General features: G+C 44.5%; 1 protein-coding gene across 1 annotated transcript in view; it reads left to right on the forward strand.

Moving 5' to 3' along the window:
- LOC121559952 (contactin-5-like) overlaps nt 1-17,177 on the forward strand; it is a 326,846-nt gene that overhangs the window by 127,017 nt on the left and 182,652 nt on the right. The window contains exons 5-7 of the mRNA XM_045219969.1: nt 2,551-2,687; nt 5,723-5,852; nt 12,305-12,449. Of these exons, the coding sequence (XP_045075904.1) occupies nt 2,551-2,687; nt 5,723-5,852; nt 12,305-12,449 (412 nt within the window). The remainder of the gene's footprint in view (nt 1-2,550; nt 2,688-5,722; nt 5,853-12,304; nt 12,450-17,177) is intronic.

Consider the following 17,177-nt stretch of genomic DNA (forward strand, 5'->3'; position numbering starts at 1 on the left):
TACTGTGGTGTTACTGTGGTGTTATTGTTGTGTTACTGTGGTGTTACTGTGGTGTTATTGTTGTGTTACTGTGGTGTTATTGAACCTGGTGTTACTTAACCTGGTGTTACTGTGGTGTTACTGTGGTGTTATTGAACCTGGTGTTACTTAACCTGGTGTTACTGTGGTGTTACTGTGGTGTTATTGAACCTGGTGTTATTGAACCTGGTGTTACTGAACCTGGTGTTACTGAACCTGGTGTTACTGTGGTGTTACTGTGGTGTTATTGAACCTGGTGTTACTGAACCTGGTGTTATTGAACCTGGTGTTACTGTGGTGTTACTGTTGTGTTACTGTGGTGTTATTGAACCTGGTGTTACTGAACCTGGTGTTACTGAACCTGGTGTTACTGAACCTGGTGTTACTGTGGTGTTACTGACACTGGTGTTTCTGTTGTGTTACTGTGGTGTTACTGTGGTGTTACTGTGGTGTTATTGAACCTGGTGTTATTGAACCTGGTGTTATTGAACCTGGTGTTATTGAACCTGGTGTTATTGAACCTGGTGTCCACTTTCTGGTTTTCTCTCTCTGCACATTGTTTGTATATATCATTAATCAGCTGTCAGGGACGGCAAAGCCTCCTTTCTCCACACACACACACACACACACACACACACACACACACACACACACACACACACACACACACACACACACACACACACACACACACACACACACACACACACACACACACACACACACACAGTCACAATCTAACTCACACACACACACACACACACACACACACACACACAGTCACAACCTAACTCACACACACACACACACACACACACACACAGTCACACCGCCAGGACATGAGCTCCCCATTGAGCTACAGCCTCCTGGTCTGCCAGGCAGAACCGTCAGGGTGATGCCTTTTCTCTGGGTGGTTTGATTGGACATGTATGGTCAGGAAGATCTCGGCTCATAATGAAGGTTCAAACAAAAGGCTGACCTTAAATGAAATGCATCGTGAGACTGCTACCAATGAGGCTGTGTGTGTGTGTGTGTGTGTGTGTGTGCGCGCACGTGGGCTTGAGCACGTATGCTTGTGTGTGTTTGGATAAAGGGGCAGGCAGGTACCCAATCAGAGTTTTATTCTGGCTGTGGGCAGGGCTAGTAACTCAAGGATGCCCTGTCTTTGCTTAGAGGTCACTGTAGCCATTGATCTCACAGTGACTGGACAGAAGATGCAGCTAGATGAATGACTACAAAACAAACTGGAACAGAGTCTCTATGTCTGCTGACTAGTTACATTATCAACAGTTACAGTGTATTCAAAGTATTCAGACCCCTTGACTTTTTCCACATTTTGTTACGTTACAGCCTTATTCTAAATTTGAATAAATAGTTTTTTCCCCTCATCAACCGACACACAATAACCGATAATGACAAAGCAAAAACTGTTTTTTTTTTTCAAATGTTTGCTAATGGATATATTTAAAAAAGTGATATTTCAGTTAAGTATTCAGACCCTTTACTCAGTACTTTGTTAAAGCACCTTTGGCAACGATTACATCCTTGAGTCTTCTTGTGTATGACGCTACAAGCTTGGCACACTTGTATTTGGGGAGTTTCTCCCATTCTTCTCTGCAGATCCTCTCAAGCTCTGTCAGGTTGGATGGGGAGTGTCGCTGCACAGCTATTTTCAGGTCTCTCCAGAGATGTTCGATCGGGTTCAAATCCGGGCTCTGGCTGGGCCACCCAAGGACATTCAGAGACTTGTCCCGAAGCCACTCCTGCGTTGTCTTGGCTGTCTGCTTAGGGTCGTTGTCCTGTTGGAAGGTGAACCTTCACCCCAGTCTGAGGTCATGAGCGCTCTGGAGCAGGTTTTCATCAAGGATCTCTCTGTACTTTGCTCCGTTCATCTTTCAGTCGATCCTGACTAGTCTCCCAGTCCCTTCTGCTGACAAACATCCCCACAGCATGATTCACCGTAGGGATGGTGCCACTCTACCATAAGATGGTTGTCCTTCTGGAAGGTTCTCCCATCTCCACAGACGAACTCTGGAGCTCTGTCAGAGTGCCCATTGGGTTCTTGGTCACCTCCCTGACCAAGGTCCTTCTCCCCTGATTGCTCAGTCATTACAGAGTTATAAACTGGGCTAAATACTGCAGGGTCAGGACAACATAACAGTCATGACAGGGTTATAAACTGGGCTAAATACTGCAGGGTCAGGAAACATAGTGTGTGTGAAATGGAAAATTATTGTGTGTTTCTGTGTGTGTGTGTGTGTGAGTGTGTCTTAGTGTGTGTTTTAGTGAGTTTGTTTGTGTTTGTGTGTCTTATTGTGTGTGTGTGTGTGTGTGTGTGTGTGTGTGTGTGTGTGTGTGTGTGTGTGTGTGTGTGTGTGTGTGTGTGTGTGTGTGTGTGTGTGTGTGTGTGTGTGTGTGTGACAGAGGGCTTGACGAGGCATTGTTCTCACGTGTGTCTGCGTACACGTACATTCTGGTAAGTGTGTATGCATGCCTGTATATGTGCCCATTGATCTGTTCTCTCCTCCCCAGCCTTCCCCCAGTGGATCAGTATGATAAACAACAGCCAGTTGGACAGTGGAGATAAGCTGCAGTGGGAGTGTAAGGCCACAGGGAGGCCTAGACCCACCTACCGCTGGCTCCTCAATGGAGAGCCGATCACACCACAGGTACTCACACACAGGGAACAACACACAGACAGCCCTAACCTCCACAGGTACTCACAATCAGAAGCACACACACTGATGCCCCCCCTTTTACCCCATAGGCACTCAGAAGTGAGAATACACAGCATCATGTCAGCAATATAACCAGTTCTAGAGTACACAGCATCATTTCAGCAATATACCCAGTATCATGTCAGCAATATACCCAGTTCTAGAACACACATCATCATTTCAGCAATATACCCAGTTCTAGAATACACAGCATCATGTCAGCAATATACCCAGTTCTAGAACACACAGCATCATGTCAGCAATATACCCAGTTCTAGAATACACAGCATCATGTCAGCAATATACCCAGTTCTAGAACACACAGCATAATGTCAGCAATATACCCTGTTCTAGAATACACAGCATCATGTCAGCAATATACCCAGTTCTAGAACACACATTATCATGTCAGCAATATACCCCCTTCTAGAATACACAGCATCATGTCAGCAATATACCCAGTTCTAGAATACACAGCATCATGTCAGCAATATACCCAGTTCTAGAACACACAGCATCATGTCAGCAATATACCCAGTTCTAGAATACACAGCATCATGTCAGCAATATACCCAGTTCTAGAATGCACATCATCATTTCAGCAATATACCCTGTTCTAGAATACACAGCATCATGTCAGCAATATACCCAGTTCTAGAACACACATTATCATGTCAGCAATATACCCCCTTCTAGAATACACAGCATCATGTCAGCAATATACCCAGTTCTAGAATACACAGCATCATGTCAGCAATATACCCAGTTCTAGAATACACAGCATCATGTCAGCAATATACCCTGTTCTAGAATACACAGCATCATGTCAGCAATATACCCAGTTCTAGAACACACATTATCATGTCAGCAATATACCCCCTTCTAGAATACACAGCATCATGTCAGCAATATACCCAGTTCTAGAATACACAGCATCATGTCAGCAATATACCCAGTTCTAGAATACACAGCATCATGTCAGCAATATACCCAGTTCTAGAATACACAGCATCATGTCAGCAATATGCCCAGTTCTTGAATACACAGCATTATGTCAGCAATATGCCCAGTTCTAGAATACTGTCACGTTCGTTGAGTAAAGGATCGGACCAAGGTGCCGCGTGGTATGCGTACATGGTCGTTTATTATTATAAACACAGACAAAATAACAAAATCCAACAGAACGTGAAGTTCAAGAGGCTAAACATCCAACAAGCCAAACAGAAACAAGATCCCACAACATAAGTTGGGAAAATGGCTGCCTAAGTATGATTCCCAATCAGAGACAATGATCGACAGATGCCTCTGATTGGGGACCACACCCGGCCAACATAGAAATAGATAAACTAGATTATCTAGCATTCACACCCTGACCAAACTAACTAAAGAAATAACAGGGCTCTCAAGGTCAGGGTGTGACAAATACACAGCATCATTTCAGCAATATACCCAGTTCTAGAATATACAGCATCATGTCAGCAATATACCCTGTTCTAAAATACACACCATAATTTCAGCAATATACCCAGTTCTAGAATACACAGCATCATGTCAGCAATATACCCAGTTCTAGAATACACAGCATCATTTCACCAATATACCCAGTTCTAGAATACACAGCATCATTTCACCAATATACCCAGTTCTAAGAAAAGGAAGATATTGTGAACCATATCGAAGGGCTGCGTCCAAAATGGCATCCGATTCCCAATATAGTGCATTCATTTTGACCAGAAGTAGTAGGTCCTGCTTAAAAGTAGTACTATAGAGGGAATAGGGTACCCCTTGGAACATAGCCCTTGATAAGAGGAGTATGTTGTGTTTCAGAGCAGGGTGGAGATGGTGAATGGAGTATGTTGTGTTTCAGAGCAGGGTGGAGATGGTGAATGGAGGATGTTGTGTTTCAGAGCAGGGTGGAGATGGTGAATGGAGGATGTTATGTTTCAGAGCAGGGTGGAGATGGTGAATGGAGGATGATGTGTTTCAGAGCAGGGTGGAGGTGGTGAATGGAGGATGTTGTGTTTCAGAGCAGGGTGGAGATGGTGAATGGAGGATGATGTGTTTCAGAGCAGGGTGGAGATGGTGAATGGAGGATGTTATGTTTCAGAGCAGGGTGGAGGTGGTGAATGGAGGATGATGTGTTTAAGAGCAGGGTGGAGATGGTGAATGGAGGATGTTGTGTTTCAGAGCAGGGTGGAGATGGTGAATGGAGGATGTTGTGTTTCAGAGCAGGGTGGAGATGGTGAATGGAGGATGTTGTGTTTCAGAGCAGGGTGGAGATGGTGAATGGAGGATGTTATGTTTCAGAGCAGGGTGGAGATGGTGAATGGAGGATGTTATGTTTCAGAGCAGGGTGGAGATGGTGAATGGAGGATGATGTGTTTCAGAGCAGGGTGGAGATGGTGAATGGAGGATGTTGTGTTTCAGAGCAGGGTGGAGATGGTGAATGGAGGATGATGTGTTTCAGAGCAGGGTGGAGATGGTGAATGGAGGATGTTGTGTTTCAGAGCAGGGTGGAGATGGTGAATGGAGGATGTTATGTTTCAGAGCAGGGTGGAGATGGTGAATGGAGGATGTTATGTTTCAGAGCAGGGTGGAGATGGTGAATGGAGGATGTTATGTTTCAGAGCAGGGTGGAGGTGGTGAATGGAGGATGATGTGTTTAAGAGCAGGGTGGAGATGGTGAATGGAGGATGTTGTGTTTCAGAGCAGGGTGGAGATGGTGAATGGAGGATGTTGTGTTTCAGAGCAGGGTGGAGATGGTGAATGGAGGATGTTGTGTTTCAGAGCAGGGTGGAGGTGGTGAATGGAGTATGTTGTGTTTCAGAGCAGGGTGGAGATGGTGAATGGAGGATGTTGTGTTTCAGAGCAGGGTGGAGATGGTGAATGGAGGATGATGTGTTTCAGAGCAGGGTGGAGATGGTGAATGGAGGATGTTGTGTTTCAGAGCAGGGTGGAGATGGTGAATGGAGGATGTTATGTTTCAGAGCAGAGTGGAGGTGGTGAATGGGGAACTAATCATCCAGAAGGTCCAGCAGACTGACTCTGGGATGTACCAGTGTGTCGCTGAGAACAAATACGGAGCCATCTACTCCAGCGCAGAACTCAGCATCTCAGGTACGCTATCGTTTTCTCCTGTTGTTTTTTTATTTCTTTTTACACTATGTGTATGTCTTTAGTTATTGGTACTAATTGGAAATTAATACAATAAAAAAAATGTAAACTGTGAAAAGCCCCACTGCAAACCAGGGTTGGAGTCTATTCCATTTCAATTCAGGAAATAAACTGAAATTCAAATGTTTATCATTGCTTGGAATAGGAATTTCAGTTTGCTTCCTGAACCAACCACAGCTGCATACCCACCCACTATCTCAGGTTTGTTGCTGCTTGTCATTATGTTAAAGGGAAGGTTTCTCCGGTGTGTTTGTCATTATGTTAAAGGGAAGGTTTGTTCTGTTGTGTTTGTCATTATGCTAAAGGTAAGGTTTGTTCTGCTGTGTTGGTTATGATGTGAAAGGGAAGATTTGTTCTGCTGTGTTGGTTATGATGTGAAAGGGAAGGTATTTTCTGGTGAGTAAAATGCAGTGCAGAGAAAGTAAATGGGTTTATTGCTCAACAATAGATAGCTTTTTGGAGTGAATAAAACTTTAAAATGGCCTGTTTATCCACATAAAGGTACATTTAAAATGGCCTGTTTATCCACATGAAGGTACATTTAAAATGGCCTGTTTATCCACATGAAGGTACATTTAAAATGGCCTGTTTATCCACATAAAGGTACATTAAAAATGGCCTGTTTATCCACATGAAGGTACATTTAAAATGGCCTGTTTATCCATAAAGGTAAATAAAAAATGGCCTGTTTATCCATAAAGGTAAATAAAAAATTGCCTGTTTATCCATAAAGGTAAATAAAAAATTGCCTGTTTATCCATAAAGGTAAATAAAAAATGGCCTGTTTATCCACATGAAGGTACATTAAAAATGGCCTGTTTATCCATAAAGGTAAATAAAAAATGGCCTGTTTATCCATAAAGGTAAATAAAAAATGGCCTGTTTATCCATAAAGGTAAATAAAAAATGGCCTGTTTATCCATAAAGGTAAATAAAAAATGGCCTGTTTATCCATAAAGGTAAATAAAAAATGGCCTGTTTATCCATAAAGGTAAATAAAAAAATGGCCTGTTTATCCACACATGTAAGCCCAATCTTTTCTTTGACTCTATAAACAGTGAAACTGCCATGTGACATTGAATAGGCCACAGCCTGGTAAAGGAGAAAGAAAGCAACACAAGAGAATAAAACTACATGTTGGGAGGATAATTGGCAATCAATGGAGCCTGATTGAACCTGAACACTGGTTGGCATGAATAAAAGAAAATCAGAGGATATGTCCCAAAGGGCACCCTATTCCTTATATAGTGCACTAACTCCATAAGGCTCTGGTCGAAAGTAGTGCACTATGTCCATAAGGCTCTGGTCTAAAGTAGTGCACTACTTTAGGGAAAAGAGTTCCATTTGGGATGCATCCAGAGCCTTGTGGTTATATGAGATGCATCAGATTGATGGTTGGCAGCCCGGAGTAGTTTATTTTGTCTCTGTTTTAGAGGAATGGAAAACAGTGACTTTAAGGGTTAGATGCTCAAGGGGAAAGAAGACAGGAGGAGTCAGGAGAAAGATGTTGGTGATGTATCTATCCTGAACGACCACAACACCAGTGCACAATATTTCGTATTTTGTACAATGTAAAGCTGTTTGTCTGCCCTGCAGTATTCAGCGGTAGGCTTCTATTAAAGCTGTTTGTCTGCCCTGCAGTATACACTGGTAGGCTTCTATTAAAGCTGTTTGTCTGCCCTGCAGTATACACTGGTAGGCTTCTATTAAAGCTGTTTGTCTGTCCTGCAGTTTTCACTGGTAGTCTTCTATTAAAGCTGTTTGTCTGTCCTGCAGTTTTCACTGGCAGGCTTCTATTAAAGCTGTTTGTCTGCCCTGCAGTTTTCACTGATATGCTTCTATTAAAGCTGTTTGTCTGCCCTGCAGTTTTCACTGATATGCTTCTATTAAAGCTGTTTGTCTGCCCTGCAGTTTTCACTGATATGCTTCTATTAAAGCTGTTTGTCTGCCCTGCAGTTTTCACTGATATGCTTCTATTAAAGCTGTCAGCTCAACCTTGTGTATGTGTCAGAGTAACATATTGACCAAATGACAAAAGCACAGAATTGCATCTTGCTTGTTGAAAGCTCCTTTAGTTCAGAGAGTAGATAAGACACAACACGCTGTCTGTGCAAGAAACATTAAAGATGTGCAAGAAACATTAAAGATGTGCAAGAAACATTAAAGATGTGCAAGAATAATTTAGTATGTGCGAGGAGCATTTACACTGAACAACGATATAAATGCAACATGTAAAGTGTTGGTCACAAGTTTCATGAGCTGAAATAAAATATCCCAGAAATGTTCCATATGCACAAAAAGCTTATAGCTCTCAAAAGTTGTGTACAAATTTGCTTCCATCCCGGTTAGTGAGCATTTCTCCTTTGCCAAGATAATCCATCCAACTGACAGGTGTGGCATATCAAGAAGCTGATTAAACAGCATGATCATTACCTTGTGCTGGGGACAATAAAAGGCCACTCTAAAATGTGCAGTTTTGTCACACAACACAACGCCACAGATGTCTCAAGATTTGAAGGAGCGTGTAATTGGCATGCTGACTGAAGGAATGTCCACCAGAGCTGTGGCCAGATAATGTAATGTTAATTGCTCTACCATAAGCCACCTTCAACATCGTTTTTATAGAATTTGGCAGTACACTGAATCCCGGTTTCAACCGTACCGGGCAGATGGCAGACGTCGTGTGGGCAAGCGGTTTGCTGATGTCAACGTGAACAGAGTGCCCCATGGTGGCGGTGGGGTTATGGTATGGGCAGGCATAAGCTACGGACAACGAACACAATTGAATTTTATCAATGGAAATGTGCATGCACAGAGATACCGTGACGAGATCCTGAGGCTGCCATCACCCCATGTTTCAGCATGATAATGCACGGCCCCATGTCGCAAGATCTGTACACCATTCCTGGAAGCTGAAAATGTCCCAGTTCTTCCATGGCCTGCATACTCACCAGCTATGTTACCCATTGAGCATGTTTGGGATGCTCTTGATCTACGTGTACGACAGCTTGTTCCCGCCAATATCCAGCAACTTCGCACAGCCATTGAAGAGGAGAGGGACAACATTCCACAGGCCACAATCAACAGCCTGATCAACTCTATGCGAAGGAGATGTGTCTTGCAGCATGACGCAGTGGTCACACCAGATACTGACTGGTTTTCTGATTCACGCCCCTACCCCTAAAACAGATGCAGATCTGTATTCCCAGTCATGTGAAATCCATAGATTAGGGCCTAATGCATTTATTTCAATTGACTTTATGAACTGTAACTCAGTAAAATCTTTGAAATTGTGGCTTCTTGTGTTTATATTTTTGTTCAGTGTTGTTCTTTGGAGATACTGCTTGTCAGCTGTGACAGTATCTCTGGTGAATTCAAAGGCCTGAGAGAAATGATAGAAGTCTACCTCTCTCTCTCTCTCTCTCTCTCTCTCTCTCCACATCTCTCATCTCATCTCCTCTCCAGCTCTCCTCTCCTCTCCTCTCCTCTCCTCTCCTCTCCTCTCCTCTCCTCTCTTCTCCTCTCCTCTCCTCCTCCTCTCCTCTCCTCTCCTCTCCTCTCCTCTCCTCTCCTCTCCTCTCCTCTCCTCTCCTCTCCTCTCCTCTCCTCTCCTCTCCTCTCCTCTCCTCTCCTCTCCTCTCCTCTCCTCTCCTCTCCTCTCCTCTCCTCTGCTCCTATCCTATTGGTCATTTTGATTTACCATCTACATTATGGGTCCTGTTTCTTTACAGATAACCCATCACATTTAGAGAATAAGAACGAATGAACCTCCCCCCACCCTCCCTCCCCCCACCCACCCTCCCCCCACCCACCCTCCCCCACCCTCCCTCCCGCACCCACCCTCCCCCACCCACCCTCCCCCCTCCCCCCACCCTCCTCCTCCCTCCCCCTCTCTCCTCCTTCCCCTCTCTCTCTCTTGACCTTGAGGGAGATACCTACCCCACCCTCCCTCACAGCAAGTGCTGTGTTTTCTCCCTGGGGTTTCCATGTCCTTCCTAGAGGAGCTGTGCCATGCCTGCCACAGTCAAACTGGGCTCTGTCAGTGCTGGGAGATGAGAGAGGGAATGGAGGGATGGAGGGAGGATGGAAAGAGGGATGGGGAGAGGGATAGAGAGAGAGGGATGGAGAGAGGGATGGAGAGAGAGGGATGGAGAGAGGGATGGAGAGAGAGATGGAGAGAGAGATGGAGAGAGATGGAGAGAGAGGGATGAGAGAGAGGGATGGAGAGAGTGATGGAGAGAGAGGGATGATGGAGAGAGAGATGAGAGAGAGGGATGGAGAGAGAGGGATGGAGAGAGGGATGGAGAGAGAGGGATGGAGAGAGGGATGGAGAGAGGGATGGAGAGAGAGGGATGGAGAGAGAGGGATGGATGGAGAGAGAGATGAGAGAGGGAATGGAGGGATGGAGGGAGGATGGAAAGAGGGATGGGGAGAGGGATGGAGAGAGGGATGGGGAGAGGGATGGAGAGAGGGATGGAGAGAGAGGGATGGAGAGAGGGGGATGGATGGAGAGAGAGATGAGAGAGGGAATGGAGGGATGGAGGGAGGATGGAAAGAGGGATGGGGAGAGGGATGGAGAGAGAGGGATGGATGGAGAGAGAGATGAGAGAGGGAATGGAGGGATGGAGGGAGGATGGAAAGAGGGATGGGGAGAGGGATAGAGAGAGAGGGATATAGAGAGGGATGGAGAGAGAGGGATGGAGTGAGGGAAGAAGAGAAAGACAGGGAGAGAGAGATGGAGAGAGATGGAGAGAGAGGGATGAGAGAGAGGGATGGAGAGAGTGATGGAGAGAGGGATGATGGAGAGAGAGATGAGAGAGAGGGATGGAGAGAGAGGGATGGAGAGAGGGATGGAGAGAGAAAGATGGAGAGAGAGTGATGGAAAGAGGGATGGAGAGAGAGATGGAGAGAGAGGGATGGAGAGAGGGATGGAGAGAGAGGGGTGGAGAGAGAGAGGGATGGAGAGAGAGAGGGATGGAGAGAGAGAGGGATGGAGAGAGAGAGGGATGCAGCGGGTCAGGAACCAGCGCTAGCTGCTTGGGGGATGGATGGAGTGAGGGCTAGAGGGGGTAGGGGTTAGCCAACAGTCAGGAACCAGCGCTAGCTGTGTGATACAATATGAAATTGTTTGTAATTATTTTGGTAATAAACTGAGAGAAAAAACATGATTTTATTGTCCTCATGCCAATATGTTTTCAAATGAAAATCAAACAGTATCAGACATCAAGATATTGCAATTTCAGAATGTCAAAAGTTGTAGTTTTTAATTGTATTTATCTAATGTCTATTGTTTGGGGAACTATCTCGACATACAACAGACGTGACAGCAGTATACTGTAAATGTTATGTACTAATTGTTTTGACAGAAGATGTTACAGTACGTTGACAAATTAGAGACAAAATACCAACCCGTCTGTCATCTGCGTGACCTTCCACGTTTCCTCGCTTATGGCACATGTTGTGTGTGCACAATAATGGCACCCTATTTCCTATATAGTGCGCTACCAAAAGTAGTGAAGGGAAAAGGGTGCCATTTGAGACACAGATATTCTAACGTCAACTCAATTAAGTCCATGATTTGATCAGTTGACTTGGAAAAATGTTGAGTAATTTTCACGTTCGTTCAAGGACGGGTCAGACCAAGGCGCAGCGTGATATGCGTACATGTTTATTAAACTCATAAACACACGACAAAACAACAAACTAAACGAAACGTGAAGTCCAAGGTAGAACACACAACATACCTTACAAGGAACAAGATCCCACAACTAGACAGTGCCAATAGGCTGCCTAAGTATTGTCCCCAATCAGAGACAACGAGCGACAGCTGCCTCTGATTGGGAACCACACCGGCCAACATAGATCCACACATACTAGATAAACCACATAGACTATACACAACATAGAAATATACACACCCTGACTCAACATATACGAGTCCCCTGAGTCAGGGCGTGACAGTCATCTGATTTGTCAGAATGAATTCCTGGAGATACACCAGCAGTAATTATCTATACATGTTGAAGTTGAGGATGACAGAGGGAGGTTTAATCATTTTGATCCTTTAGCCTGGAAATGCTTTATCTGGTAGAACACTTTAGTTCATTTATGGACTGGATAATTATGAGTGCATATTTCTCAGAGGACATATACTGTAAAAATACTGTACCATACTGTATACTGTAGAAAGTGATGCAATAGAACGCTTAACATGTTCTATCTTTTGTGTTGTGTAGCTCTTGATAATTGTTCAATGGTCCAAAACAATTATGCTGATGTTTAGACCAAAAGATATTTAGAGTGTTTTCAAGGTATAAATGTTCCATTTCCATCATGTTGAACAGTTATGTGTCTCTTTTGACTTGATAGTATGCCCACTTTTGCCTGTTCCACAGCATCAGCCCCAGTCTTCAGCCCTAACCCTGTCCGTCTGATCGCCACGCTGGGGAAGGATGTGTTGTTGGAGTGTAAACCCCGAGCGTCTCCCAAGCCTAGAGTAACATGGAGGAGAGGAGACAGACGCATTCAGCCCAGCAGAAGGTATGGATGGAATCTGAAAAGAAGCAACAAGGTTTAGGGCCAGTTTCCCAGACACAGATTAAGCCTAGTCAGGGACTAAAACATTATTTCCGATGGAGATTACCCATTGAGCTTGCTTTTTAGTCCAGATTTTTGGCTTAATCTGTTTGTTGGAAACCAACCCCTAACATTATTTTATTGTCTAACACAAAGGTTCACAGTTTTATCCCAACCCTCCAAAAGACACACAGAGGGGTTGGATCAGAGGGGTTGGATCAGAGGGGTTGGATCAGAGGGGTTGGATCAGAGGGGTTGGAGCAGAGGGGTTGGAGCAGAGGGGTTGGAGCAGAGGGGTTGGAGCAGAGGGGTTGGATCAGAGGGGTTGGATCAGAGGGGTTGGATCAGAGGGGTTGGATCAGAGGGGTTGGATCAGAGGGGTTGGATCAGAGGGGTTTGATCAGAGGAGTTGGATCAGAGGGGTTGGATCAGAGGGGTTGGATCAGAGGGTTTGGATCAGAGGAGTTGGATCAGAGGGGTTGGATCAGAGGGGTTGGATCAGAGGGGTTGGATCAGAGGGGTTGGATCAGAGGAGTTGGAGCAGAGGAGTTGGATCAGAGGGGTTGGATCAGAGGAGTTGGAGCAGAGGAGTTGGATCAGAGGGGTTGGATCAGAGGGGTTGGATCAGAGGGGTTGGATCAGAGGGGTTGGATCAGAGGAGTTGGAGCAGAGGGGTTGGAGCAGAGGGGTTGGATCAGAGGGGTTGGATCAGAGGGGTTGGATCAGAGGGGTTGGATCAGAGGGGTTGGATCAGAGGGGTTGGATCAGAGGGGTTGGATCAGAGGGGTTGGATCAGAGGGGTTGGATCAGAGGGGTTGGATCAGAGGGGTTGGAGAAGAGGAGTTGGATCAGAGGGGTTGCATCAGAGGGGTTGGATCAGAGGGGTTGGATCAGAGGGGTTGGATCAGAGGGGTTGGATCAGAGGAGTTGGATCAGAGGGGTTGGAGCAGAGGGGTTGGATCAGAGGGGTTGGAGCAGAGGGGTTGGATCAGAGGGGTTGGATCAGAGGGGTTGGATCAGAGGGGTTGGATCAGAGGAGTTGGATCAGAGGGTTGGATCAGAGGGGTTGGATCAGAGGAGTTGGATCAGAGGGGTTGGAGCAGAGGAGTTGGATCAGAGGGGTTGGATCAGAGGGGTTGGATCAGAGGGGTTGGATCAGAGGAGTTGGATCAGAGGGGTTGGATCAGAGGGGTTGGATCAGAGGGGTTGGATCAGAGGAGTTGGAGCAGAGGAGTTGGATCAGAGGGGTTGGATCAGAGGAGTTGGAGCAGAGGAGTTGGATCAGAGGGGTTGGATCAGAGGGTTTGGATCAGAGGGTTTGGATCAGAGGGGTTGGATCAGAGGGGTTGGATCAGAGGAGTTGGATCAGAGGGGTTGGACCAGAGGGGTTGGATCAGAGGGGTTGGATCAGAGGAGTTGGATCAGAGGGGTTGGATCAGAGGGGTTGGATCAGAGGAGTTGGAGCAGAGGAGTTGGAGCAGAGGAGTTGGATCAGAGGGGTTGGATCAGAGGGGTTGGATCAGAGGAGTTGGAGCAGAGGAGTTGGAGCAGAGGGTTTGGATCAGAGGAGTTGGAGCAGAGGTGTTGGAGCAGAGGTGTTGGAGCAGAGGGGTTGGATCAGAGGGGTTGGATCAGAGGGGTTGGACCAGAGGGGTTGGATCAGAGGGGTTGGATCAGAGGGTGTAGAATAATATGTAGTGTACCACTGTATGTTTAGACACTCCTGCTGTTGACACTGTACATTAGTCCTCACGTGTCACTGTACATTTGTCCTCATGTGTCACTGTACATTAGTCCTCATGTGTCACTGCAGATCAGTCCTCATGTGTCACTGCAGATCAGTCCTGATGTGCATAGTGGACTAATGTAAAGGGCCTGTGAACAGGTAGTGATTAACAATAGCTTGCACTTCTTCAGATATGCATTTCAAAACTGTTTGAAGACGGTGGTGGGGATAGGATTGAGAAGGCAGGTAGAAGGATTAAGTTGTGATGTCACTTTCCTGAGCATGTCCCCACTGCACTAAAAACTGCTATGGTGAAGCCCCTTCTGAAGAAAAGTCATCTAGATTCTTCAGCTCTTAGCAATTTTTGGCCAATCTACAACGTTTCATTCTTAAGCAAAATTCTGGAGAAATTGGTTTTCAAACAGCTAAAGTGCCAAATGTATTTTAGAAAAATTCGAATCTGGTTTTCGTGCCCACCACAGCACAGAAACAGCCTTAGTTAAAGTGGTAAATGATCATAGAGCCAACACAGATGCCAAACAGCTCTCTGTCCTTGTACTCTTGGATTTAAGTGCTGCATTTGACACTGTTGACCATGATGTCCTTCTGGACAGACTGGAGAGGTGGTTGTCCTCTGTTGACCATGATGTCCTTCTGGACACACTGGAGAGGTGGGTTGGCCTCTCCGGTTCTAAATTGGTTTAGGACCTATTTAACTGGTCAAGAGTTTTTTGTCACCCTTGGTGAACATAAATCAGAGAAAATACATATCACATGTGGTGTTCCACATCGTTCGATTTTGAGTCGGGTACTGTTTAGTTTATATATGTTACCCTTGGCCACATTTTCAGAAAGCACAGCATTGATTTTCACTGCTACGCAAACGATACACAACTTTACATTTTGGTGTAACCAGAGGATTTTAGCTCCACAAATAAATTATTAGACTGTATTAGTGATTTAAACATTTGGATGGCTCACAACTTCCTCCAGCTAAATCAAGACAAGACCGTGGTACTTATTGTTGGAGCCAAAGAACAGAGAGAGAATCTGGACGCACATTATAATTCACAGGCAATAAAGATAAAACACCAGGTAAAAACCCCAGGTGTTATTTTAGATTCTGAACTGAATTTCGAATCACACATCAGGAATGTGACCAAAAAACAGCTTTTTACCACCTGAGGAACATTGCCAAGGTGCGGCCGTTTCTCTCTCAGGCTGATACAGAGAGACTCATCCATGCTTTTATTACAAGCAGCCTTGACTACTACACAAGAAAGCCATTGGTCAATTGCAAAACATACAGAATGCTGCAGCACGTACTGACCAAGACCAGACAGAAAGCACACATTACACCGGTGTTAAGGTCTCTGCACTGGCTGCCTGTGAGTTTTAGAATTAATTTAAAGATTATTCTATTGGTTTTTAAATCCATGATTGTGCACCTCAATACATGTCAGACATGCTTTTAAGTTATGTATCCAGTAGGTCCCTCAGGTCCTCTGGCACTGGCCTTTTAACTATCCCAAAGCCTAGAGGCATGGACCAAGAGGCATGGAGAGGCAGCTTTTAGTTACTATGCCCCCAGCCTCTGGAATAGTCTGCCAGAGAACCTGAGGGGGGCTGAAACTGTGGACATATTTTACAAATATCTTAAAACACATATTTTTAGCTGTGCTTTTCCTCAGGGTGTTTTTTAGTCGTTCAGTTTGTAATTATTATTTTTTATCATGTTTGTTGTGTAGTAAATTATTTCAGCTTTTATTTTCATTTTTTTTTGTTGCATTCCATGTCTGAAATGTGCTGTATAAATAAAGCTTGATTTGATTTGATACAAAAGAGCTCGTACTAAAGAACAAGCTATTCCAGAAGCATATTCAATCACCCTGGAATTTCTTACCATCTTTCTCCAGTAATTGTATTAGCAAATGTGTTATAAAATGTTACATTGGACTATGAGAACTGTGTTCTGAGTGCTACATTGGGCTATAAGAACTGTGTTCTGAGTGCTACATTGGACTATAAGAACTGTGTTCTAAGTGCTACATTGGACTATAAGAACTGTGTTCTAAGTGCTACATTGGACTATAAGAACTGTGTTTTAAGTGCTACATTGGGCTATAAGAACTGTGTTTTAAGTGCTACATTGGGCTATAAGAACTGTGTTCTGAGTGCTACATTGGGCTATAAGAACAGGAGGGATGGCCAGTCCCATATGGGATACTACATTATAACAAGGAGAGATGGCCAGTCCCATAAAATAATTAAGTGCATTTGCAAACAATGGCAACACTAGCTATTCTCTCGTGGAATTTGAAAGGGCTTAATATTCCTATCAAGCATTCCAGCTGACTTGATAATCTAGCAAGAAACCATATTGATTAACAATGCTCCAGGAAACACACCTACTCCAAAAGGAACTACGTAGAATAGAGAACCATTTATACAAACTGGATGCTTTTTCATCAGCCCCAAACACAACTAAATGTGTAATCATGATGATACATAAGAAACTCTAAATCACCATCTTGGGTAAAGGTGAAGACACAGAAGGCAGAACCACTTTCCTGAAATGGATCCATAAGGGAAAGAAAATGGCCTTTATTAATGTGTTCGCTCCAAATTCATATGATCCTAAAACAAATGGATTCTTTGAACAGCATATTGTTAGAATTAACTGAATTCCATCTGGTTATTGGGACAGACGTAAATGCCATTCTGGACATGCTGGACAAATCTAATAAGACCCACTACAATCCACACGCAACCAAGGCTCTCCAACATATACTCTCTGATTACAACCTCATTGATTCCTAAAGCAAAAGAGTACTCTTCCCATTCAAACAGGCACAAAACATTCTCCCGAATAGATTTTTACTTTTACCTACTTCTCTATTATCTTTAATAAATATTTTTTTAATTTGACATAGGAGCCTATCTGATCACCATGTTTACTACTGGCA

The sequence above is a fragment of the Coregonus clupeaformis genome, chromosome 6 (genome assembly GCF_020615455.1).
Source record: "Coregonus clupeaformis isolate EN_2021a chromosome 6, ASM2061545v1, whole genome shotgun sequence".
NCBI classification, from domain to species: Eukaryota; Metazoa; Chordata; class Actinopteri; order Salmoniformes; family Salmonidae; genus Coregonus; species Coregonus clupeaformis.